The sequence below is a fragment of the Tursiops truncatus genome, chromosome 19 (genome assembly GCF_011762595.2).
Source record: "Tursiops truncatus isolate mTurTru1 chromosome 19, mTurTru1.mat.Y, whole genome shotgun sequence".
NCBI classification, from domain to species: domain Eukaryota; kingdom Metazoa; phylum Chordata; class Mammalia; order Artiodactyla; family Delphinidae; genus Tursiops; species Tursiops truncatus.
The window spans coordinates 46876768-46901244 of record NC_047052.1 but is presented as its reverse complement, the minus strand read 5'-3'; the positions used below and the strand labels follow the sequence as shown (position 1 = coordinate 46901244).

At 47.2% G+C, this 24477-nt stretch overlaps 1 protein-coding gene and 1 long non-coding RNA gene across 3 annotated transcripts in view; one reads left to right on the top strand and one right to left on the bottom strand.

Moving 5' to 3' along the window:
• Positions 1-16051, top strand: part of LOC141277153 (uncharacterized) — a 62220-nt gene extending 46169 nt beyond the window's left edge. Inside the window, exon 3 of the long non-coding RNA XR_012328001.1 lies at positions 13661-16051. This is a non-coding gene — a long non-coding RNA (uncharacterized lncRNA). The remainder of the gene's footprint in view (positions 1-13660) is intronic.
• Positions 3800-17507, bottom strand: LOC101329357 (cell adhesion molecule CEACAM7-like). Of its 2 annotated transcripts, none has more exons than XR_012328000.1 (6): positions 17335-17507; positions 16025-16384; positions 11989-12264; positions 7419-8311; positions 6700-6731; positions 3800-5686 (listed from the first exon to the last, which is right to left on the bottom strand). XR_012328000.1 is itself a non-coding variant. In XM_019932906.2 (6 exons), exons 1-4 carry the CDS (start codon positions 17396-17398, stop codon positions 8205-8207), a joined length of 807 nt encoding a protein of 268 aa, XP_019788465.2. In that variant the 5' UTR covers positions 17399-17507; the 3' UTR covers positions 3800-5686; positions 6700-6731; positions 8197-8204. The 2 variants fall into 2 exon arrangements, 1 of the variants encoding a protein (XP_019788465.2); XM_019932906.2 differs by having other exon boundaries at positions 8197-8311.
• Between the last annotated feature and the right edge of the window lie 6970 nt (positions 17508-24477).

Sequence of the window (24477 nt, the reverse complement as noted above, 5' to 3'; positions counted from 1 at the left end):
GAGAATGTTCCATGTGCACTTGAGAAGAAAGTGTATTCTGCCACTTTTGGGTGGAATGCCCTATAAATATCAATTAAGTCCATCTGTTCTAATGTGTCATTTAAGGCTTGTGTTTCCTTATTTATTTTCTGTTTGGATGATCTGTCCATTGGTGTAAGTGGGGTGTTAAAGTCCCCTACTACTATTGTGTTACTGTCTGTTTTTCCTTTCATGGTTGTTAGCATTTGCCTTATGTATTGAGGTGCTCCTATGTTGGGTGCATAAACATTTATAATTGTTATATCTTCTTCTTGGATTGATCCTTTGATCATTATGTAGTGTCCCTCCTTGTCTCTTGTAACAGTCTTTATTTTAAAGTCTATTTTATCTGATACGAGTATTGCTACTCCAGCTTTCTTTTGATTTCCATTTGCGTGGAATATCTTTTTCCATCCCTTCACTTTCAGTCTGTATGTGTCCCTAGGTCTGAAGTGGGTCTCTTGTAGACAGCATATAAATGGTCATGTTTTTGTATACATTCAGCCAGTCTGTGTCTTTTGCTTGGGGCATTTAATCCATTCATATTCAAGGTTATTATCAGTATGTGTGTTCCTATTACCATTTTCTTAATTGTTTTGGGTTTGTTTTTGTGGGTCTTTTTCTTCTCTTGTGTTTCCTGCTTAGAGAAGTTTCTTTAGCATTTGTTGTAAAGCTGGTTTGGTGGTGCTGAATTCTCTTAGCTTTTGTTTGTCTGAAAAGCTTTTGACTTCTCCATCGAATCTGAATGAGATCCTTGCTGGGTAGAGTAACCTTGGTCGTAGGTTTTTCTCTTTCATCACTTTAAGTATATGCTGCCACTCCCTTCTGACCTGCAGAGTTTCCACTGAAAAATCAGCTGATAACCTTATGGGGATTCCTTTGTATGTTATTTTTTGTTTTTCCCTTGCTGCTTTGAATATTTTTTCTTTGAATTTAATTTTTGTTAGTTTGATTAATATGTATCTTGGTGTGTTTCTCCTAGGGTTTATCCTGTATGGGACTCTCTGTGCTTCCTGGACTTGGGTGACTATTACCTTTCCCATGTTAGGGAACTTTTCCACTATAATCTCTTCAAATATTTTCTCAGACCCTTTCTTTTACTCTTCTTTGTCTGGGACCCCTGTAATTCGAATGTTGGTGCGTTTAGTGTTGTCCCACAGGTCTCTGAGATTGTCCTCAATTCTTTTCATTCTTTTTTCTTTATTCTGCTCCTCGGCAGTTACTTCCACCGTTTTGTCTTCCAGCTCACTTATTCGTTCTTCTGCCTCCGTTATTCTGTTATTGATTCCTTCTAGTGTATTTTTCATTTCAGTTATTGTGTTGTTCATCTCTGTTTGTTCTTTGGTTCTTCTAGATCTTTGTTAAACATTTCTTGTATTTTCTCAATCCATGCCTCCATTCTATTTCTGAGATTCTGGATCATCTTTATTATCATTACTCTGAATTCTTTTTCAGGTAGATTGCCTATTTCCTCTTCATTTATTTGGTCTTGTAGGTTTTTACCTTGCTCCTTCATCTGTGACGTATTTTTTTGCCGTCTCTCTCTTTTTTTTTTAATGAGTGGGGTTGTGTTCTTGTCTTACTGGTTGCTTGGCCTGAGGCTTCCAACACTGGAGTTTGTAGGCTGTTGGGGAGAGCTGGGTCTTGGTGCTGAGATGAGGACCTCTGTGAGACATCACTCTGATGAATATTCCCTGGGCTCTGAGGTTCTCTGTTAGTCCAGGGCTTCTGACAGGGAGCTCCCACCACAGGAGCTTCAGCCCGACCCCCAGCTTGTGAACCAAGATCCTGCAAGCCACGGGGTGGGGTGGGGTTGGCAAAAAAAAAAAAAAGAGAGAGAGAGAACAATAGCAAAGTACAAAATAAAATTAGACTAGGAAAATAACAGATATGTTAGAAAGAATATAAAAATAAAAATGTAGAAATATAGATGAATCAACAACCAGAAGGTGCAACAGTACCACAATAGTAAAAAAAGAGGAGGAGGGAAAAGAAGAAAAGAAAAAACAAAGGGGGAAAAGGCCTTGGCTGTGGAGGGCGGGACCTAAGCAAGGGTGAGGTTTGGGCAGTGGGCGGGGCCTATGCTTAGGACCCATAGGGCTGGAAAAGGCCCTGGGGGCTGTGGGGGGTGGGGCTTAGTCTTAACAGAACAGAAGGGGCCCAGGCGTGCCCCCCACCCCTGGTATCAGAGGGTGGGGGACCTCACCTGGGAGCCCAGCAGGCTTCCTGGGCTTGAGTGGGTGGGGCAATCACCCTCGGCTCCTCTCCTGCTCCTCCCAGAGGGCCCCTCCTGCCTGCCTCTCCTGATGTCCCCCGTCTCCCTCCTATGCCCCCAAGGACCCACGTGGCCTGAAGAGGGGTCTGGAGGGCAGGGGATACGCCTGCGAACTCAGCAGGCTCCCCAGGGCCCAAGTGGGCGGGGCAAACGGCCTCCGCTCCTCTCCCGCTCATCCTGGAGAGTCCCTCCCACCTGCCTCTCCTGATCTCCCCGGCCTCAGGGGTGCCGATCTTGTCTGGCCTTCACTTCTCCTCCCCCCTCGGTCCCCCTACATCCTACCGGTTCACTCTGGGGTTCCTCCCGTCTCCTTGGGGGTCAGAGTTCCCCACCAGGGGCCGGCAGGCGCCCTAGTTGTGGGGGGATGCTAACTCTGCTAACTTCAGTACTGGAAGCAGTATTTCCAGCAGAGGTGTTGAGGGCCTGGGTTATTTAGGTGTATGGGAATGGAGAGAATGACATAACTGAGAGATGTTAAACAAGGAATCAACAGGCTTCGACGATGTATTGAATCTAGAAAACGAAAGAGCAAGGGCTGAGGAAGCAGTGGCGTCACTGAGAGGAATGAGTGACCTGTGGGGGAAAAGCCAGTTCAGATGGGGAGCAATTTCAGAAGGTATTTGGATGTGTCATGAGTTCTGGGAAGTAGACGGGCTAGAGATATAGATGAAGGAGCCCCCTGCAGAGAGGTCATGGAAGCTGTGGAAAGAGGGTGGTGTGGAGCGAGACGAGCAGGTCTGAGTAGGAAATCTGAGGTCGGGGTGCAATGCACAGGTGGGGCTGGTAGGAGGAGAGTGTCCAGAAGGAAGAAGTTGTGTGTGGTCTCAGATGTGGTAAAAGTGAACAATGTGAGGACGGTGAAAGTACCTTTGAATTGGCCAAGAGATGGGTGCTGATCTGCTGCTGCTTCCTGTGGTCTTGGGAAGGGAGCCAGCACTGCAGAGGGCCAGGAGAAACCAGGGCATGAGGAAGGAGAAAGACAGCACACGCTTCAATTGCTTGGAAGTGAAGGAAATGAGATAACAGGCTAATTAAGGAATGAAGGTTACCCAGGTTAGAAGAGCTCTGACCCTCTGAGGGGCAGAAAGAAAGGAACAGGGTACAAGGAAGAGAGGGTGCTAGAGAGATTTCTATACCCCTGAAGCCGTGGAGACTGTTGGAGTGAAAGCTGTATCGCTGCATCTGACTCACTGGAGCCACCTGCGTGGGAAGTGTGATTTGTCCCTAGTAAAGAGGCCAGGAGATCTTCTACTCATGAAGTCATCTTCTGTCCCAGAGGAAGACAGGCAGCTTCTCCCAGGCAGGTTGGAGCTGTGGCTTGTTGCTCTAGAGAGACGCACTTTGTTAGCAGGTGTGCAAATGAATTGAGCGAATTCTCTGATCACTGGATCAGATACCATGTGGACTTAGAAATAGGCTCACGCTGACTCCCTATTAAGCAATTCCTGTTTCTTCTGCCTGTAAAGAAGACATTGTAGAAAATAGTACCAACTGTGAGGCAGCATGTTGATGCCTGATATATAATTTTTATTATAAATATAGAGCAAATTTTACAAATAATTCAGAAGCGGCCTTAGCCAGGCAAAATTAAATTACACAGAATAGCGTGGATGAGGGGAGGTATATACAGTCTGTGTCAGGGTTAAAAAACCCTGAAAGGGGTACCTGAGTACAGAGAATTCCCAACCAACCCTCTTTGAGGGGGCCAGTTCCACACAGCATTAGATCAAGTAATGAATATGGAATAAAACCTTTCTCTCAACAGCCTCAAGGAGGTTCCATCCATGCAGAAGGAGGCTGGGTGGGAAGTAGACGTGCCTCTCCTTCTCCTGCTCGTCCTTTTTATGCTGACACATTGGGTCTCATAGACCCCATGGGAGAAAACAAATTTCAGAGGCTTTCACGAAGCCCAGAGCTGAGCTATAATCCTCCCCTTGTGTCCTAAGGAGCATCAGCACCAGTGCAGCTTTCTAGGTTGTAAACGAGGCCAGCTGCATGGGTGGTCGTGTCCCCTTCAGGTGCTCCTGCTTCTCAAGAACCAAACACACCTTAGCAGAGGCCAAGGTTTCCTGAGAAGGTGAGTGGGGTGGATGGAACGTACACAGGCAGAAACGTGGAATAGAATGGTGCTGATGGTTGGTCTGAGGCGCCTAGAAACTGAGCGAGATCCCTTTCTGGCCATGAATGTAGAAAACTGCTTCTTCTTATCTTCTTTTTGGAGCCCCTGACATAAAAGGCTTGAGGAGCTCCTGGCCAGAGGGACTTGAGGGGTTTTGGTGGCTTCTTTCACCTAAGGCAGTCAGATTGGCTTACACAGCAAATTAAGTAAACATAACCCCTTTCACATAAACAAACAATTACAAAAATTTAAATGGCGAATGTCTCAGAAGGAAGGAAAAAACCCAATACCCCAAATTGTACATTCTTTAACCATTATTTAAATAATCCCTGCAGGGTAGCTTTCTGATTCCTTTCCCAAATCCCAGCAGATTGTCTCTGTTAAGAGCTGATTGTCCTCTAAAGCGATAATCCCTCCATCTCTGAGCATTGCCTTTAATGAAGCCCATAAAGTTATTAAAACAGTATGTGCATTTTTTGCAATTTCCATTTGGATTCACTTATGGACTTTGAGAAGTTGTTTTCTAGTTGCTTCTAGTAGGTTCTCTGAAGACAGGCTTTCAAAGGTTTAGGTGGTATTCTAGCTAAGTAGTAAGTTGTTTAGCCCTGGTCCTGCAGGTAGACAACCCTGAAAGTGGACAAAGGTATAGAATTTCCCAGTTCAGAATTGGTTATGTATGTGTTTTCCTGTGAATGGTGGGTTCACACCGGGCTTCAGAGAGCAGAAGTTTTTCCTTTTCCTCTCCTTTTCTGGCACATGCATTTCAGTGGATCAAGGACATAATTTTCCAGGTTATGGCAAATTCAAGTTAAACTCCAATATGAAAGGACTGGGGTGGGAAGGAATGAGCAAGTTTAAAACCAGTTTAGGTCAGGAAATGGGGAGGCGTGGAGGTTCTGGCAACTCTCTCCCAAGGTCTGCTTTGCCAAAGTTCAATGACAAGGAAGGTTGGGTTTCCTACAGACCTCCTCCTGGATGTACCTTTTCATCTACTGACACTGAAGGAAGGGACTGTGACTAGGCAGCCTGGAGGAGCCTCATTAGGGATGAAAGGGGGGGAAAGACACTATTCACATTTTCCCCGGAGGGCAAAGGGATCTCCTAGGGATGGGGACGAGAAGCTTGGAATAAGTGCAGTGAGCAGGACTGGTTGCATCACTTATTTTTCACTTCTGAATAAACTGTTTCTGTGGCTGTTGGGGATGGGAGGCTGAAGTTGGTTTCTTTGATTCCTGGGCATTGAAGTTCAGGGCAGAATATGCAACTTCGTCAATCTGAAAGGAATGAACAGCACTCAGTTAAATCAGTGTCGTAGGCCAGGCCCTCACCTTGTCCAGTGTGATTCAGCACCCCATGCTTTCACCATTTTGAAACTTTTAGTTCAGAGAAGGGCTTTTATTACCCATTTTCTCTGCTTACTAACATCCTATTGAATGTTCATTAGAAGAGATAGATTATGGAATGCTACAATGGAATATGATGATACAACAATGAGAATAAATGAACGACAAAGGCACACAACAATATGAATGAATCTCACAAGACAATTTTGAATCAAAGAAGCCAGACACATGTATACACTGTATTTTTCATTTATATAAGTGCATAACCAGGTAAAACTAACCTAATGCACTGGAAATAAGGATAGTCATTACTCTTTGGAGGGAAGTAACTGGAGCGTTTTGTGTGTGTGTTTGTTGGGGGGGTTGATTTTTTTTTAATGATTTGGGTGCTGTTTACATAGGTATGTAGAAACTTAAACATTGTTAAAATATACTTATGATTGAAGCATTTTTCAATATCAATGTATATTCTATTGAAGGTTAAGATGAGAAAAATTCAGTACAATTTTCAGAAAGTAAAGGAACTAAGACCTCAGATCTATTAGATTGGAAATTATCATTTGATAGTAAGAGCAGGGTCAGGTTGGAGGCAGAAGAGGGAGAATGATCTAGTGCCTTCCTTGAGCTGGGCATTGTGTCAGGTGCTTTACCTTTGTTATGTCATTTAATTCCTTGAACTTCTCTTTGAAGGAGGCAGCATGTCCATTTTACACGTGAAAAAGCCGGGAATCAAAGAGGTTAAGTTACCAGCCCAAGGTCCCAGCCAGGATTCAAGTTCACACCTTGCAATGAGGTAGACTGGTGGGGGTAATACTTCTTTGTCTGTTGCTGAAGTGAGGAACTTTGACCCAAACTTGATCTCACTTTTGTATGTTCAAGAATAACCCATTCTACATAGAGATATTTCCATGAGAAAAGGAGCCAGTGAAACTGGCTGTGCTTACCTTGTTAGGTGAATTGTCAGAGTGGCCCTGACCTAGGGAAACAAAGGAGAGTTATCAACCCATGAAAATGCAGAACTAACTTATTGCCTCAGAACGTGGTGTTCCGAAGCTGTTGTGCTTCTAGCTGAAGGAGGGAGCAGGTGGTGAGAGGGTGGGGTGGGGGGGTGGCCCATGATTAAGACTTAAGGAATTCGCTTCCCTCAGTCTGAGGTCCAGACCCCAGGGCATTAGACCAAGGAGAGGTGGGGAGAGGCCTCAGTGTACTTCCGAAGATTTCTTCCAGTTCACAAGGCATGAGTTTTGCCCAGGTGTGTGTCTCAGCAGCAGGCTTCAGCGGCAAGGAGGGGTATTGAGGCCCACAGTACCCAGAGCACCAAAGGCAGGGAAAGTCTCACCAAAGGAGATGCCTGCATCCGTAATAGAGGCAGGAGGGGGAAGGAGGTAGGATGAGGAAAAGGCTCCTGGAAACATGTCCATCTCATGGCCTGCTTGGCTTGCCTGGCCTAGGAGGGGCGAGTGTCTCTCCCCCAGCTGTGTCTCAGGGGAATCTTACATGGCTAGGAAGGGCGTGAGGACCTATGCCAGTTTAAGCTTGGGAAACTGAGATTCCCTCTAATAATTCAGAAGGTAGGGATTCACTTGGAAATCCGGGATTCCCTGGTAGGGCAGGGTATATAGTAGAACATACGAGCTCTCACTAGGTGAGCAGGTTTACTTACTCTGGTTGTGGTCTGAGGATTTGTGCTCTGTGAGATCGCGCTGGTCACTTGCCCTAAATAAATATCAGGCACTGTGACTGCTGTTCCCAGGCACAGGACCTTTGCTCCTTGAATTAGGAAGGACCCTGTCAGCATGACTCCTTGGGGCTCCTCAGTGTTCCTTTATACCTTGGTTGGTCCTCTTTCCTCTGAGGACCTCCTCCTTCAATCTACCCATCATCCCTTCTGGTGTTTACTCCTCTCCTGCTTACTGGCTGTTCACATTTAGGGCCATTCATGCCAACTGCTTCTGAGCTTATTTCTACCCTGACACCTTTCCCCTTTTGTAGGTAGATGCTGTTTCTTTGTCACTTTATTTATTGCCCAGGAGGCCTTTGGTTGTTTCTGCTTTTCTTAGGTTCTCTTCCTGTCCTGTCCCTCCCTCCTCCTGCTACTGTTGTCGACAGAGCGCAGGACCCCCTTCCTCCTGCTTCTTTCATTTCCTCATTAGTTTTCCTTCTTGGACCTTGGCTTCCCTGACTGGGGACAGAGGAGCATAATTGGTTCTGCCCCCTCTAAACCAGGTGGGGATGGGAATAACTATGTCCAAGAGAGAGTAGGGCACAGGAAGCATGAAGACCAGGGAAGAAGAGACCCACAGGAATTAATGCCAAGAAGAAAGATTTTAGGAAGCATGAGGAGCAGATCCAGGTCCAGAGACAGAGATGAAGTCTCCTTCCCTCTCCCGAGCATGACGATTAGCCTCAGAGAAAGCAGAACAAGAGGAAAGGCATCATACCCTTCAGTCTATCTCATATACGGGAAATACACCAGAGGTTCAATCAGAGCTACGCCAGCCAGGACTCCAATCACGATGCAGGCAATAGCACCACCTGAGAGGCCAGTTGAATCAACTGTCATCGAAAGAAAAACGAAGAGTCAATGAAGGTGACATTATTTTACAGTGGGGGGTGCTCTGGGAAATAACTCTCAATATGAAATAGTCTCGACTTGTTCCTTCAAGGAATAAAATTTCTGTGGAAGGTTGCTGTGAGGTGACTAGCCGACTATATTTTTGTAATTTTTTCCTCTCTGACTGTATTTCTAGGTTGGTGGTTGGACATGCCTCAATTCCAGTGTGGCCTTTCTGCACTCAGATATTTTTGAAGGCTTTGGAAATGGAAGAAGCGCTGATGGTTATTTTTCTATGTTTATAGCTTCCCATCTTTTCATGATTACATCTTTCTCTGGGTGTGGCCCAGGTGTGGCCACCATGAATATGTGCCTGTTAGGTGTCTTGGTGGGGATTTTTTGATGGAAGGCCCTCTGAATTCACTGCCCCTCTGCACAGAGACCACCCTTCACACAGGTTCCCAGCAGGAATATGAAATCAATCCCAGTTCTGCAAGAAATGCTTTTTTTGTGTTGGGTGACTTTAGTTCAAGGACTCCTCACCAGATTTGCAGACACTCTCTTAGAACTGCACTGCAGCCTAAAACTTCCTCCTTCCCTTTCTCCTTCCCAGGGATCCAATATGCATCATGGTCTGAGGACCCTCCCAGGCTCCTCCCACTCCTGCCCCACTTTCCTTCACAGGCATTTTTCCCAATGAATGTCTTGTATGTCTAATCCCATCTGGGCTGCATCTCACAGGATGAAAACTAACATACTAGATGTGAAACTTTGCACTCAACTCCTTTTTTTCTCTCTTCCATATTTACTCAGTAACATGTTCCTATGCGTCTTTTGTGTTATACCTTCCTTCCCCAAATATATAATACCTTTTGCCTCTTTGTTGTTTTTGTTTTTTTTTTGCGGTACGTGGGCCTCTCACCGTTGTGGCCTCTCCCGCTGCAGAGCACAGGCTCCAGACGCACAGGCTCAGAGGCCATGGCTCACAGGCCTAGCTGCTCCGCGGCATGTGGGATCCTCCCGGACCGGGGCACGAACCCACGTCCCCTGCATCGGCAGGCGGACTCTCAACCACTGCGCCACCAGGGAAGCCCTCTTTGTTCTTTTTTATTTCAGTTCCCCTCACCATTCAACTCAAAACTGAAAATTAATGCTAATGTTAGCTATTGTTATGATGTACTTACTATGTGCCAGATTCTGTGCTATATATAATATTTCCCATATATCTCATTTAATTCATAAAATAACCCTGTCAGATAGACATTATTTCCATTTTACAGATGGAAAATCTGAGGCTTCCAGTAGTGAAAAACCCAAAGTCATATGGCTAATAAGAGGTGGATCTAGAGTTAGGTAGTCCTTGAATCGGAGTACCCGATTTCACATAACCTACTGATAATAGTAGTAATTATAGCAGCTAACATTTTTGGAAAAATTTTCCTTTGTGTGTATTTTGCTATGGGTTTAATTGAGTATTACATTAAATCTGAAACAAAACCATGAAGCAGGTACTTTTATTACAATTTTCAGCTGAGGAATCTGAGGCTCAGAGAAGTCAAGAATCCTGTGCAAGAATTTGTAATTGTAAATGCTTACATTAAAAAAGTAGATCTCAAGTCAGCAACCTAAATTTACAACTTAAGGGACACAAAAAACAAAACAAGGGAAAAAAAAAACATACCAAAGCTAGCAGAATGAAGGAAACAATAGCAATTAGAATGGAGATAAATAAATTAGAGAATGGAAAAACAGTAGAGAGAATCAATAAAACCAATATTTGGTTCTTCAAAAATATTAACAAAATTGACAAATCTTTAACTAGATTGACTAAGAAAAGAAGATTCAAATTACTAAAATCAGAAATGAATGTGGGAACATTACTACCAATTCTACAAAATATGAGTACTATGAATAATCATTTGGCAACAAATTGGATAACTTCTACAAAATGGACAAATTCCTAGAAACATGAAAGCTGCCAAGATGAAATCACAAAGAAATAGAGACTATGAATAGACATAAAGTAAGGAGGTTAAACCAATAAAAAACACTTGACAAAAATCCACTAACCTTTCATGATGAAAACACTCAAACTAGGAAAAGAAGGAAACCACCTCAACATAATAAAGGACATATATAAAAAACCCACAGCTAACATCATCCTGAATGGTGAAAGATTGAAAGTTCTTCCTCTAAGGTCAGGAACAAGACAACAATGCCTGTTTTTTCCACTTCTATTCAAAATAGTATTGGATGTATTAGCCAGAGCAATTAGGCAAGAAAAAGAAATAAAGGACATCCAAATTGGAAAAGAAGAGTAAAATTATCTCTGTTTGCAGATAACATGACCTTATATGTAGAAAACCATAAAGATCCCCAAGAAAACTGTTAGAACTAATAAACAAATTAATCAAAGCTGGAGAATACTAAATCAACTTGTAAAAATCAGTTGTTTCAGGACTTCCCTGGTGGCACAGTGGTTAAGAATCCTTCTGCCAATGCAGGGGACATGGGTTCAATCCCTGGTCCGGGAAGATCCCACATGCTGCAGAGCACCTAAGCCCATGCACCACAACTACTCATCCTGTGCTTTAGAGCCCGCAAGCCACAACTACTGTGCCTGCGTGCCACAACTACTGAAGCCCACGCACATAGAGCCCGTGCTCCGCAACAAGAGAAGCCACCGCAATGAGAAGCCCGTGCACCACAATGAAGACTAGCCCCTGCTCGCCGCAACTAGAGAAAGCCCACGCACAGTAACGAAGGCCCAATGCAGCCAAAAACAAAAATAAATAAATACTATTAAATAAATCAGTTGTTTCTATACACAAACAATGAAACATTCAAAAAGGAAATTAAGAAAATTTTATTTACAATACTATCAAAAATAATGAAATATTCAGGAATTAACCAGGGAGGTGAAAGACTTATACACTGAGAAACTATAAATAAACACTGCTGAAAGAAATTAAAGAAGACATAAATAAATGGAAAGACATTCCATGTCCATGGATTGGAAGACTTAACATGGTTAAGATGACAGTACTACCCAAAGTGATCTAAGATTCATCGCAATCCCTATCAAAATTCCCCAATGACTTTTTTTTTTTTTGGCTGAAATGGAAAATCAGCCCTAAAATTCATATGGCATTTCAGGAGACCCCTAAAAGCCAAAAAAATCTGGAAAAAGAAGAACAGAGTTGGAGGACTCGCATTTCCTGATTTCAGAATTTGTTACAAAGCTACAGTAATCAAAAGTGTGGTATTACGGGGCTTCCCTGGTGGCGCAGTGGTTGAGAGTCCGCCTGCAGATGCAGGGGACGCGGGTTCGTGCCCTGGTCCAGGAAGATCCCACATGCCGCGGAGCGGCTGGGCCCATGGGCCATGGCCGCTGAGCCTGCGCGTCCGGAGCCTGTGCTTCGCAACGGGAGAGGCCACAACGGTGAGAGGCCCTTGTACCGCAAAACAGTGAGAGACCCGTGTCAGCCGCTGTTGCCTCCTAGACTTGGCTCAAGGCTGGGCCTGCCCAGATTTGCCTGGGACAGGAAGTCATGGCCAGCCTGATATCCAGAGGTGAGAGTCCATGTACCTGGACCTGAGAGGGAAGGGTGTGGTCTGGCCTCCGGCAGTGGAGATTCAGTCAGGCTGCCTGGGGCACATAGGAACAGAGGCTACTCACAGATGACGTTCAGGGTGAATGGGTCACTGCGGCTGACACTCACTGGGTTCCGAGCTTCACACATATAGGGTCCTGTGTCATTCCTCGTGACATGGAATAAAGTGAGAGTCCTGTTGTCCTCAGACAGTTCCAGCCTGGTGCTGTTGGGGAGGCTCTGCTTGTTGACCCACCACGTGTGGGAGGTGTTCTGAGTCTCCGTCCCACATGTTAGCACTACAGTGTCCTGCTCCACGGGGTTGGAGTTGTTGCTGGTGATGACTGGGGTGGGCAACACCGCTGTGAAGACAACAGAGAGAACATGGCCCCTTTTATACCTTGATTCCTCCAATAGCATCTTCAATCAGAGTTGGCATTTCTCACCTTTGAGCCAAACTGAGTCCTTAAAGAATAAGGCAGGTCTTTGTATCACAAGACAAATGCATGAACATCTGAACTTAGAGAGTATAAGGCCACCTGCTCTATGTCTGAGAGAAAGCACAGACTTCCTCAAGTGTCTGTCATGTATCAAGGTTTGATAGCAGTAACATAGGCCTGGAAATCAGAGACCCCTTTCTCCCTCATTTAGTTTTTTGTTTGTTTGTTTGTTTGTTTTTGTGGTACGCGGGCCCCTCACTGTTGTGGCCTCTCCTGTTGCGGAGCACAGGCTCCGGACGCGCAGGCTCAGCGGCCATGGCTCACGGGCCCAGCCGCTCCGCGGCATGTGGGATCTTCCCGGACCGGGGCACGAACCCATGTCCCCTGCATCGGCAGGCGGACTCTCAACCACTGTGCCACCAGGGAAGCCCCCTCATTTAGTATTTTACTGACCAGGTGACTACCTGACTGACCTTGGGGTGTTCACCTGGAACGTGCAGGTCCTGAGACCCTCAAGCTGCACAGACCTACATTGCCTGGTGGAGACATGTTTTCACTGAGTCCTCAATTTCCAAGGTTCCCTAGAGATAGGTTATGATGGGCCGTCCCATAGTCCTTAAACCCCAAGAAGACTGGGCAACATGGCCTGGAACTGGGTGTTTGAGCAGAAATAACACATGGGACGACCCAGAGCAAGCCTGGTGGTCAGTCCAGTATTCTAGCTGCAGGGCCATGAGGTAGGGCAGTTCTGCCCAGGTGTTAAAGGTGATTGACAAGACAGCGACCCCGTAAAGGCTAGGCAAGTCCAAAGAATGATTAGAAAAGAGTGAGGGGGAGGGACTTCCCTGGTGGTCCAGTGGGTAAGACTCTGCGCTCCCAATGCAGAGGGCCCGGCTTCTATCCCTGGTCGGGGAACTAGATCCTGCATGTATGCCCCAACTAAGAGTTCGCATGCCGCAACTAAGAAGCCCGCCTGCCACAACTTAAAGATCCTGCATGCCGCAGCTAAGACCCAGCCAAAATAAATAAATAAATAAGTATTTAAAAAAAAAAAAAAGAGTGAGGGGGACATGCTGGCTGGCTTTGGCAGTAGAACCAACGTCTCTGCCCTTAGTCTTGGACAGAATTGATCGGGGAGAGGTCTGAGTCTGTTTTATAAAGAGAGGAATGATTTAAATTAGTAGAAACGTTCTGTGTTATGTTAATAACTTTAGGAGAAGAGGTCCCTGTCACCAATTTCCATGGACAGTCAGGCAAATGGGGAGGAGGCCCACCACTGGCGTGTGGCATGTTTTCTTTTCTTTTCTTTCTACCTCAGGAAACACAGGTAGAGCTGGATCAAATTTGTCTGAGTTGGGCCAAGTCTAAGTGAAAGGACAGTGGCTTGGGCACCTCATCGTCGGAGAGCCCTATGATACAGGTACCATCATGAGGATGAATGAAACAGTCAGTAAAGCAGTCAGATGGCACAGGGTCTGTCAGCCCCACCCTGGGAAGGTCTTGGGAACCACTGAGAGGAACGGGAGGCTCCCAGAAGGACAAGAATGTGAGTCACAAATCAAAGAGGTGAAGTGAGCCACTGGGGACTGCAGAACTGTCTTTCTGCCTTTGACTTCCTGGTTGAGTCATGTAGGCCTTAAGATTCACCACCTGTTACGTGGTGTGTTCCACTTGTTGCCATCATGGAGGGAAAGAGCCCTGGACCAGGGCAAAGTGGGAGCTCATTCTCCCGGTGACCTGGGGAAACTGGCTCGTGTTGGAGCCTCGCAGAGGCTGCTGCTCCCACTGATTTCTGCGTCCTTTACTATTGCCCGGGAGGGTGGGTCTGGCCACAGGTGTTAGCAGGACGGGAACAGGGCAGTCAGCCATTTGCGGGAGTATCTGTGGAAGGCTTAAGGGTAGGGGAGCTGTGCAGAGCAGGGCCAGTCCCGGCTGGAAAGAAGGAGGAGGAAGATGAGAGACATGGAAGCAGCAGAGAGAGCAAAAAATGTCCATTTACAAGTGACTTCAAAGTGGGGGTTACAAATGCCGTCAAAGATCAAAGATCCAAGAGCCCCACTGCTGCCCAGAGGCAGGACCCCTACAGCCCTGGAAAACCCTCCCATGGCCGAGCAGCCCCACAGTCACCGTGAGACCTGGCTCCCAACGTGCTTTAGGGGCGGGTGGTCAGAGGATGGAACATGGGTCCCATCCCTGGAGAGACAGGCAGTAGGTGTGGCCAGTACCTCCTAGGATTCTGCATCCAGATTCCAGTGCCTGAAGAGATTATAGGTCATTCACTCATTCTTATACCTTCCATCCTTCCTTCATCAAAGAAAGATTGAGAGTTTACCTGTTGGGCCCTATGCTGCTTGCAGGTGGAGGTTGGAGAGTGAGGAAACCGAGTCCTTCCCATGTTATTCCAGCGGGAGTGACACCCAGCACATTAGGAAACAAATAAATAAATGATTTCTCATCCAGTGCAAGGAGCTTGTGCATTGGCTGCCTGAAGAGGGAAGGCCTGGACATTCCTGTCACTGACTATGATCATTGATGCAGGTCATTTAGTTCTAGAGTAAACAGGATTCATCTTCCATTTCCTTTCACTTTCCATGCCAGAGTCTCCCTCTGAGCTGGGGATGCCCAAGAAGAAAGGATCTGAACCCACAGCTGGCTTCTGGGTCCAAAGATGCACAACAAGGCCCCCGGGATGGAGGAGAGGACGGGGCTGTTATCTTGGCATGACTCTGATTGGCCAGTCATGGTCTGTGTGACTCTGATTCAGTGAGTGTAATCCCCTTTAACTCAGTTTCTCCTCATTAAAATAGAAAAAATGGTAAACTGTCTCAGGATTGCCATGTTGCCTGTGTATTAACCTTAAATCATTAATAATTAACTGACCTAAAGCTGAGCATAGAGGAGCTGACCATAAAAACTGCATCTATTATTAGTTGCATCCACAGGAGAGGGCTCCCTGGGCTGTGCCCGGTGGTCAAGGAGCTGCCAGGAGCATCTTCTGTCCTCTGTTCCTCCCTGAGGATGCCGACCTTCCTCTGGAGTCTCCTTAGTCCCCCAGGTGGTCGGCTAATAACCTGTCTTGCTCTCCATGCTGAGTCTCAGGTGAAGGCCCAGACTCCACCCCTGCCCAAATGTGGCTCTTGGGGCTGAGCCCTGGCTGGTGACCAGCTCTGAAGCCTTGGGACTCAGGCAGCTGGGAAGTCACTGCTCCCAGTCAACCCCGTCCAGGAGCTTAAAGCCCAACAGTGGCAAATGTTCTCCGGGGTTGTTGGAGGCGGGAGCGGAGGAGCTGGGCAGGGGCTTCCCGGGGCTGAGCTTCTCTGTGGGGGTCCCAGGGGGCCCTCAGGCCAGGCCCATACTGAGTCCTACAGGGTCTCCCTCAGCATCATGGGCACAGGGAGGGGCCCAGGGGGTTGAACTGCGGCTGATCTTCCTCTGCTGTGTTACTCCCATCAGCCTGGTCCTTCTTCCTGCACAGAATGTCTTCAGAGTCCGGATTCTGCGAAAGAATTCTGATCCTTTGAAGTTTGTCTCCACTGTGTGTGTGTCCTGCACTAAATGTTCAAACCCCAACCTGGGATGTGATACAGAGGGGGATGGAGACACAGTCCAGGCCTGTCAGTCCTCTGTGTGTGACTAGAATTCACCCCACCCAACACCCAGAGGTCAGAGAGGAATCACTCACGGTATACGCGGAGTTGTGCAGCTAGTCTTTCCGTCTGTAAATCATTCTTTATGATGAACAGGGTGTAGTATCCTGTGTCGTGCTGGGTGACATTCTGGAACAGCAGGGATCCGTTGGGGTATATTGTCTCTCGACCGCTGTGTGCAAGCCCAGTGGTGCTTGTACTAACGTCTATTCTATGTGATGCAATTAGTTGGTTGTTCTCTACCCTTTCTCCTCTGTACCAGCTGTAGCCTAGAAGATCCCCTGTCACACTGTGGACAAGTAGAAGCACATCCGTGCCTTCTGCAGCAATGACGGGCACCGATTCAATAGTGGGTTTCACAGTGCTGAGCAGCTTCCAGAAAGTTACGAGTGCGACTAGGAGGGAAGAGAGAGAAATTAATATTCTGACCTATGTGTTGGGATGGAAAAATGGGGCCCTGGGTCCTGAGCAGGGCTCTTCATCCCTCAGCCTTGGTGTGTGTTTTTGTAGTGCGTGTGTGTGTGTGTGTGTGTGTGTGTGTCTGTCTGTCTGTCTGTGTCTGTGTGTGCATGTGTGTTTGCTACTGGCTCAGGGTCAGCAGCATGACCCCCATTACTTCAGCCCCTCTGAGCTTGTTATTTCCTCTGTTTCCCCAGATGTCTTCCTGGCTCACTCCCTTGCTGCCCTCACACGCTTGTTCACACTTAGGGGCCTGTTGGGAGCTGCCCTCCCTGACACCTGCTCCGAAGACCCTCCGTCTTCACTTTCTGACCTTTCCCTGCTCCGTTTCCTTCATGATACTTGTCAGCACCTGACAGCACATTCTAGATCTCTTTGCTTGTCTGTCTTCCTCCCCATAGAGTGTGAGCTCTGGGACGGCAGGGACTTGTCTGATCCTGGTTGTAACCCAGGGCCTGGACCAGGCTCCAAATACCAGGTGAGGAAGGAATGAGTGTTCCCAGGGCCTCCACCGCCTGGTGTTTGTTTGTCAATCTCTAAGGGTGGTGGGTAAGGACAGTGTTTAGCTTCCTGGTTGCGTTTTTTTCTGGATTGACACCCTGACATAAATTGTTATTGTCACCAGTTTTGAAAAATTACTGTTCAGTGATGAATAATTTGGAAAATGTACAGTAATTGAGGTTTTCCTGCCCCTCACCAATTCCAGTTCATTGAGATTTTCCTGTTGCTCAGTCCCTCCCCCCACCCTCCCCTGCTCCCATGTCCTCTTCCCTCAGGTCCAGACAGAAGCCCTCTGTCCACTCTCAGAGCCCTGTCTCCCCCAGAGACCTCAGCCTGTCTCTGTTCTCCCACCCCTGCCCACACCCTGAAAATTGTCCCCTCTCACCTGCCAGCAGGAGCCCATTCCAGGGGCTGCACCCTCTGTGGGCATGGGCTAAGGGGGGCTTCATGGTGTCTGCTGTGTCCCTCGCTCTGTGAGAAGAGCTTCAGCTCCTGAAATGCTCACGAGCACTGCTGTCTGATGTGTGAGCTCTGCTGTCCTTCCTCCCTCTGTGCTGGGCCTCCTCCTGGGGCAGGAGCACTTCGCTGGGTCACGTGGGCCAGGGGCGGGGTCTCTGCCCAGGGCCCTCCCTCTCCCTCCTCTCTCATTTCTGCCTGCCTTCTCTCTTCTTCCACCTTCTCTTTCTGTTTACAATTCATTTCCCTGTGAACCGCTGCTCTTTCTGCCTTTTTCAGCTTGACTCCTCAGCCTAGAAACACACACACACAATTTGCCATTGGTTGGGGGGAGCACAACCCTGGGGCTCCGTGTCCTGGGCATTCCCCACAGTTTGCAGTTGGGGTGCACAGTCAGCCTCTCCCCCACAGCCTCCCCTTCCCCTTCTGCGTTTTCCCTTTAGAGCAGGAGCCCTGCGGCTACATCTCATACCCTTGTCACAGGAATGTCACCCACACTGTGCATTGGAATCACTGTGGAACTTTATAAAGACTGTGAATGCCCAGATGACCCCTTAGAAATGCTGTTTCAGCAGCTGCCCAGGTAACATGTATGCCCAGCCAGGCTGAGACCCCGTAATGGGCTGGGGTAGACTCTTCCCCTCTCTTGTGCACACGGAGGGTCTGCAGATCCTGTGAAAGCACAGAGTCTGCCTCAGCAGGTGTGGGGTGGACCTGAGAGTCTGCATCGAGCTAGCTCTCAGGTGACGCTGATCATACGGGCCGTGGAGCACGGTTTCAGTAGCAAGGTCTGTCAGCACCACACAGACACCTAGAGGTCCCCAAACCAGGATCTTATTTCCCTTTGTGACACGGAGGGTCTTTCCAATGTTCTCAAATGCTCTGAGAAGGTTTCCTTCTGTTCCTGCCAGAAGGCTCCAGGAAAGGATTGAGGGGCTGGAAAGGGTGCAACGTGAGTGATGTCTGGTGAGAGGGACGCTCCTTCTCTCTCCATGGGGGTCTAGCTGGGCCACAGCTTCCTGGGACACACACTGATGACCTGAAGGAATAGTAGTTCCTAAAGGTGTGAAGTGGGCCGACTCCTGGCTGGATGGAGGAGCTGTCCATTGTGGGGAGCTTGGAGAGCTGTGGCCTAAGGTGACACTGGTGAGGGTCCTATTCTGCTGGGCTGAGGGAGGTCTGTAGCCCTTGGGGAGGCTCTAGCCTGTGGAGTAACTGCCGCCCTCTGGTGGACAAGGAGGGAAGTGCAGCAGTTACCGTGCCATGCTGCTCTGCATGTTTATTCAACACCATGAACTTTTTACATGGGTTACGTATCATGTGAATGCTGCATCATGTTCCAGCTCTGTGAGTCACAGTCTCTGCTGCTCCAAGAACTCCAGCCCCGTTCCTTAATGAGACGTCACCAAGCTCAGATTTCCAGGAATGTAGATGAGTCTGTGTTTGTCTCCAGTAGGTTATACTGTGTGCGTCCCTGGGAGACAGTAGTGAATGTGGCTGGAGCACTAGGTGATGGGTCTATGGGAAGAAGAGGCAGGAGCAGGGAACCAGGCTTGTCAGGAGGGGAAGGTCTGGGTCAGGGGAGCAGAGGGGGAAAGGATGGACAGTCAACTTCCCCTCTCGCTCCTGGGGCCTGGGTCAGGTGAGAAGGGAGCTGGTTCCCTCTTGTTCATCAAGAGCTGGGCCTCACGGGTGCCCTATGCCCATGGCTGAACTCTCGTGTTAAGTCCACTTTTATCCAGGGTTGTCGTTGGCGCTCTCTGTACACATAGGCTATGAATGGAGAGGCCCCTGGTCTTGAGGTGGCTTCACACACACAGTCCCACCCAGGGCCTCGGGGTAGCTCCCGCAGCGCCTGTGATCCTCTGCTTCTCCCTCCCCCATTCCTGGGGTTTCTTTCCTGTACCACCTTCTCCCTGGGACTCTGTGGACGGACAGCCTCAGCCAGTGACCTCACCTGCTTCCGTTCTAGGCAGCTATCCCTGTGATCTCTGCCCCCTCACAATCTCTGGGCCTCACTAGTCTCTCTCATTTTTTCTGACCCCTGATCCCTGTGAGGAAAGGAGGTTGAAGCTGAGATTGGTACTCTCCAGGTTCTACACTTTTTAGACAGCTTGAAAGCCAGGAACCCTGATGTGTCAGTGGAATCATTTTTGTGTCTCCCGGTGGAAGCATTCCTCCCTTTGGAACCAAGACCTCTGGGCCAGCAGAACATAAAGTCACGGGAACAGGAAGTGTAAATTTTGCTAGTGGATCATTAGAGGAGCACAGGCTCCGGATGCGCAGGCTCAGCGGCCATGGCTCACGGGCCCAGCCGCTCCGAGGCATGTAGGATCCTCCCGGACCGAGGCACGAACCCGTGTCCCCCGCATCGGCAGGCGGACTCTCAACCACTGCGCCACCAGGGAAGCCCAAACCCGAATATATACCTTTTGACTCCATTCACCCATTTCACACACACCCCACTCCTCATCTCTGGCAACCACCAATCTGTTCTCTGTTTTTGAGCTTGAGGTTTTTTGATTTGTTTTAAATTCCACATATAAATGAGATTATACAGCATTCGTCTTTCTCTGACATTTCACTTAACATAATCTCCTCAAGGTCCATACATGTTTGTAGTAAATGGCAAGATTTCATGTTTTTAATGGCTGAATAATATTCCGTTATATATATGTACACCACATTATCTTCATCCATTCACCCGTAGATGGACACTTAGGTTCGTTTCATATCTTGACTAATGTAAATAATGCTGCAATAACATGAGGGTTCATAAATCTTTTCAAGTTAGTGTTTTCATTTTCTTCAGCTGAATTCCCAGAAGTGGAATTGCTAGGTCACATGGTAGTTCTATTTTTAACTTTCTGAGTAACCTCCATTCTGTCTTCCCTAGTGGCTGGACCAATTTACGCAATTTACATTCCCACCAACAGTGCACAAGGGTTTCCTGTTCTCCACACCCTCACCAACACTTGTTATTTCTTGTCTTTTGGATAACAGCCATTCTAACAGCTGTGAGGTAATAGCTCATGCAATTTTGATCTGCATTTCCCTGATGATTAGTGGTGTTGAGCACTGTTTCCTGTACCTGTTGGCCATCTGTATGTCTTCTTTGGAAAAACGCTTACTCAGATCCTCTGCCCATTTTTAATCAGATCGTTTGGTTATGTGCTATTGAGTTGTCTCAGTTCTTTAAACATTTGGGGTATTTACCCCTTATCAGATATATGATCTGCAAATCTTATCTCCCATTCAGTAGGTTGCCTTTTCATTTTGTTGATGGTTTGTTTCCTATACTGCGCAGAAGCCTTTTAGTTTGATGTAGTCCTACTTGTTGATTTTTGCTTTTCTTGCCTTTGCTTGTGGTGTCAAATCCGAAAACTCATCACCGAGAGCAATGTCAAGGAACTTACTGCCTATGTTTATCTTCTAGGATTTTTACGGTTTCAGGTCTTACATTCAAGTCTTTCATCCATTCTGAGTTAATTTTGCTTTATGGTGTAAGATAGTCATCCAGTTTTACTCTTTTGCATGTGGCTGTCCAGTGGCAGGATGGGACGGAAAGTTCCAACCCTCTAATCACTCCTTTGGGTCCACTAGCCACCAGCCCTCATCTTTAGATGCAGTCCAGTAGAGACCTCATTAACATAACAAAAGACACCTTCGTAGCTCTAAGCACTTAGGAAATTCCAAGGGTTTTAAGGAGCTCTGTGTCAGAAATGGGGACAAAGACCAAATGTGTGCTTCTGATTATAAACCACAATATCACACCTTCCCCACATTCTTCAATTCCTTGATGGTACTAATCTCTGCAGTCCCTCCAGGAATGTAGTATTGCTTTTGATTTATTTTCCTAGGTGGAGGCAGTTCTAGTGGCTTCCATTTGGCCTATCCCCCCAAAATAGCCCTCACTCCACAGGTCAGGGAACCAATGTGGGGATTCTTCCAGTTGCTGAATATATCTACTCCAATTATGCATTTCAAAACTGGGGAAATAACCACAGGATGAGTTCAGGGACCCAGTGGGCCCTTGTGAGATGGACTGGAGCTAAAACTCCATTGCTTGTCTGATTTCCATACGGTCCTACTCTGACTGGTGGGCTACGGTGACATTTTGGGTCACCTGCAATTAGTGTCATTTCAGAGCCTGTGTCCATCAATCCCCCCAAAAGTCTGATTATGTCTTTTTCCTTGATGTATGGTCACTCTGGTAAAAGGTCAAAGGTCACTTTGGGGAAGAAGTCTGGGAGAAATATTAACAGTAAAACAAAAAAAAACAAACAAAAAAAAACAGGGCTTGCCCTGGTGGTGCAGTGGTTGAGTCTGCCTGCCGATGCAGGGGACAGGGGTTCGTGCCCCGGTCCGGGAAGATCCCACATGCCGCGGAGTGGCTGGGTCCTTGAGCCATGGCCACTGAGCCTGCGCGTCCGGAGCCTGTGCTCCGCAACGGAAAAGGCCACAGCAGTGAGAGGCCCGCATACCGCAAAAAAAAAAGAAAAAAGAATCCGCCTGCCAATGCAGGGGACACGGGTTCGATCCCTGGTCCGGGAAGATCCCACACGCTGCGGAGCAACTAAGCCTGTGCACCACAACTACTGAAGACCTCGCGCCTAGAGCCTGTGCTCCACAACAAGAGAAGCCACCACAATGAGAAGCCCGTGCACCGCAACAAAGAGTAGCCCCCGCTCGCCGCAACTAGAGAAAGCCCGCGTGCAGCAACGAAGACCCAATGCAGCCAAAAATAAATAAATAAATAAAATAAATTTATTAGAAAAGAAAATCATATATCTGTTAAGGGGTTAATGCCTAGAATATATAAAGAAACCCTACAATTCAACAACAACACTAAAAAAACCCCAAATTACCTGATCAAAACATGGTCAAAACACTTGAATAGACATTTCTCCAAAGAGGATATACAAGTGGCCAACTAGCTTATGAAAAGATACTCAACATCACTAATCATTAGGGGAATGTAAATCAAAATAACGGTAGGATATTACCTCACACTCATTTTATAGTGGCCATCATGCATGTACACACACACACACACACACACACACACACACACAGGCATGCAGAAAATAACCTGCGTTGGCAGGAATGTGAAGAAATTGGAAACTTTGAGCACTGTTGGTGGAAGCATAAAATAGTGAATCTGCTGTGGAAAACAGTATATGGAGTTTCTTTCAAAAACAAAAAATAGATTTACCATATGATCCAGCAAACTCACTTCTGGTTTTATATCCCAAAGAATTGAAAGCAGGATTTTGAAGAGATATTTGCACATCCATATTCACTGCAGCATTCTTTACAATAGCCAAGGGATGGATGCAACCCAAATGTCCACAGACAGAGGAATGGAAAAAGAAAATGTGGTCCATACATACAATGGAGTATTATTCAGCCTTAGAAAAGAGGGTACTTCTGGACTTTATGCTAAGTGAAATAAGTCAGTCACAAAAAGACAGACACTGTGCTCCCCCACATATGAGATATCTGAAGTAGTCAAAAATACATAGAAACAGAAAAAGAACAGTGGTTGCCTGTGGCTAGGGTGGGGAGGGAAAAAATGAGGAGTTGTTAAAGTGTAGAATTTCAGTTCTGCTGATAAAAACGTGCCAGAGATCTGTTGCACAACTAACAGCCTACATATAACAGCCACTGAACTGTATAATGGTTAAGGGTTATGATGGTAAACTTAATGCTCTGTGCTTTTTACGATAATTAAAGTTTTTTGAGGGAGAAATTTGGGGTTAAGAACCCTGGGGCTTTTGAGAACTTCCTGCCTTGAAGGGGAAGCTCTGGGCTCGATAAGTACAAAGTGCAGGTGGTCTGAGCGTTCATTTCCTGTTTCCAATCAGCCTGCTTCAGCCTGGGGCAGTTACTCTTGGGGCCTTTGAGATGGGGGTGGAGGCCCAGAGCTCCAGTGATTCTGGAGAGTAGAGAGGCCAAGGTGGGTTAGGGCTCACCTGGATAATCCACCATAACCTTCCCATCAATATCTTTAATGGAATCACATCAGCAAAGTCCTGTCTTTATAAGGTAACATTCACAGGTTCCAGGGATTACAACAGTGATGTCTTAGTGGGTAATCATTCAGCCTACCATACTATCTCCTGTTCATCAGATCTTGGGGGTTCTCCCCCCACAGTGGCCTCCTGTGTGGGAAGAGCATATTTCAATGTCCTTAATAAGGTCCTACTTCAAAGGGCTTCACAGGTGGGTATCACGCCAGCTCCGCCCAGTTTCTCCCGTTTCTAGTGAAGCTGCGGCAGCCTGTATTTGGCGCCATCTGGTGGACACAGCGTGCCACAGCAGGTGTGCGTCCAATAGAAATACAGTACAAGACAGGTATGTAATTTTTCATTTTTTAATAGCCATATTGAAAAAGAGGTGAAAATTATTTCAATAGTATAGCTTATCTAACCCAATGTATCTAAAACACACTCATTTTGACATGTAATCCACAACAAAAATAGCGAGTACTTTCAAATCTTTGTTTCATACTAAACTTTAGAAGTCTGGTGGGTATTTGACACTTAACAGCACCTCTCAGTTCACACCAGCCACATTTCAAGTGCTCAGAAGTCACACGTAGCGGTTGGCTGCCATATTGGACAGCACAGAGCTAGAGGAAGATTGAGGGGCAGAGAGAGGGATGAGTGGAGGGAAGGTGGGGGGAGGGGACTCTGAGAAGGGATACAGCCTGGGGGAGGGGTTGGCCTGGCCATAAAGGCCAAGAGGCAGTGGCATTAACATGTCCACGTGTGTGCACACACGAGATGGGCCTTTGCACGCCTCCCATACACGCATTCAAGATGCAACAGAACCACAAATGTGATCTCCCCCCAGAATCACCCTCCTCTGTGTCCCAGTCCCCCAGTCCCGGGGATAACACCCCTCCCCACCCCAGCCCTGCCCATCGGTCTCCTGAGCCTCCCTCCCCCGGGGCTCTCCTCCCCTCCCCACAGCCCTGCCTGGTCCAGCCCCATCCTAGCCCACCAGGGTCCTCTACTGACCAACACTAGCTTTTTGAAATATAATTCACACATCATAAAATTCACCC

Bases quoted from the DNA above. Each gene is read 5' to 3' on its own strand.
- LOC101329357 (XM_019932906.2), bottom strand. From the start codon at position 17,398: ATGAAGCCCCCCTTAGCCCATGCCCACAGAGGGTGCAGCCCCTGGAAT. The intron at 16,385-17,334 runs GTGAGAGGGGAC...CTTCCCTCCTAG, and splicing joins GAATGGGCTCCTGCTGGCAG to TCGCACTCGTAACTTTCTGG. The intron at 8,312-11,988 runs GTGAGTAGCCTC...TTTCGATGACAG, and splicing joins ATTCACCCTGAACGTCATCT to TTGATTCAACTGGCCTCTCA.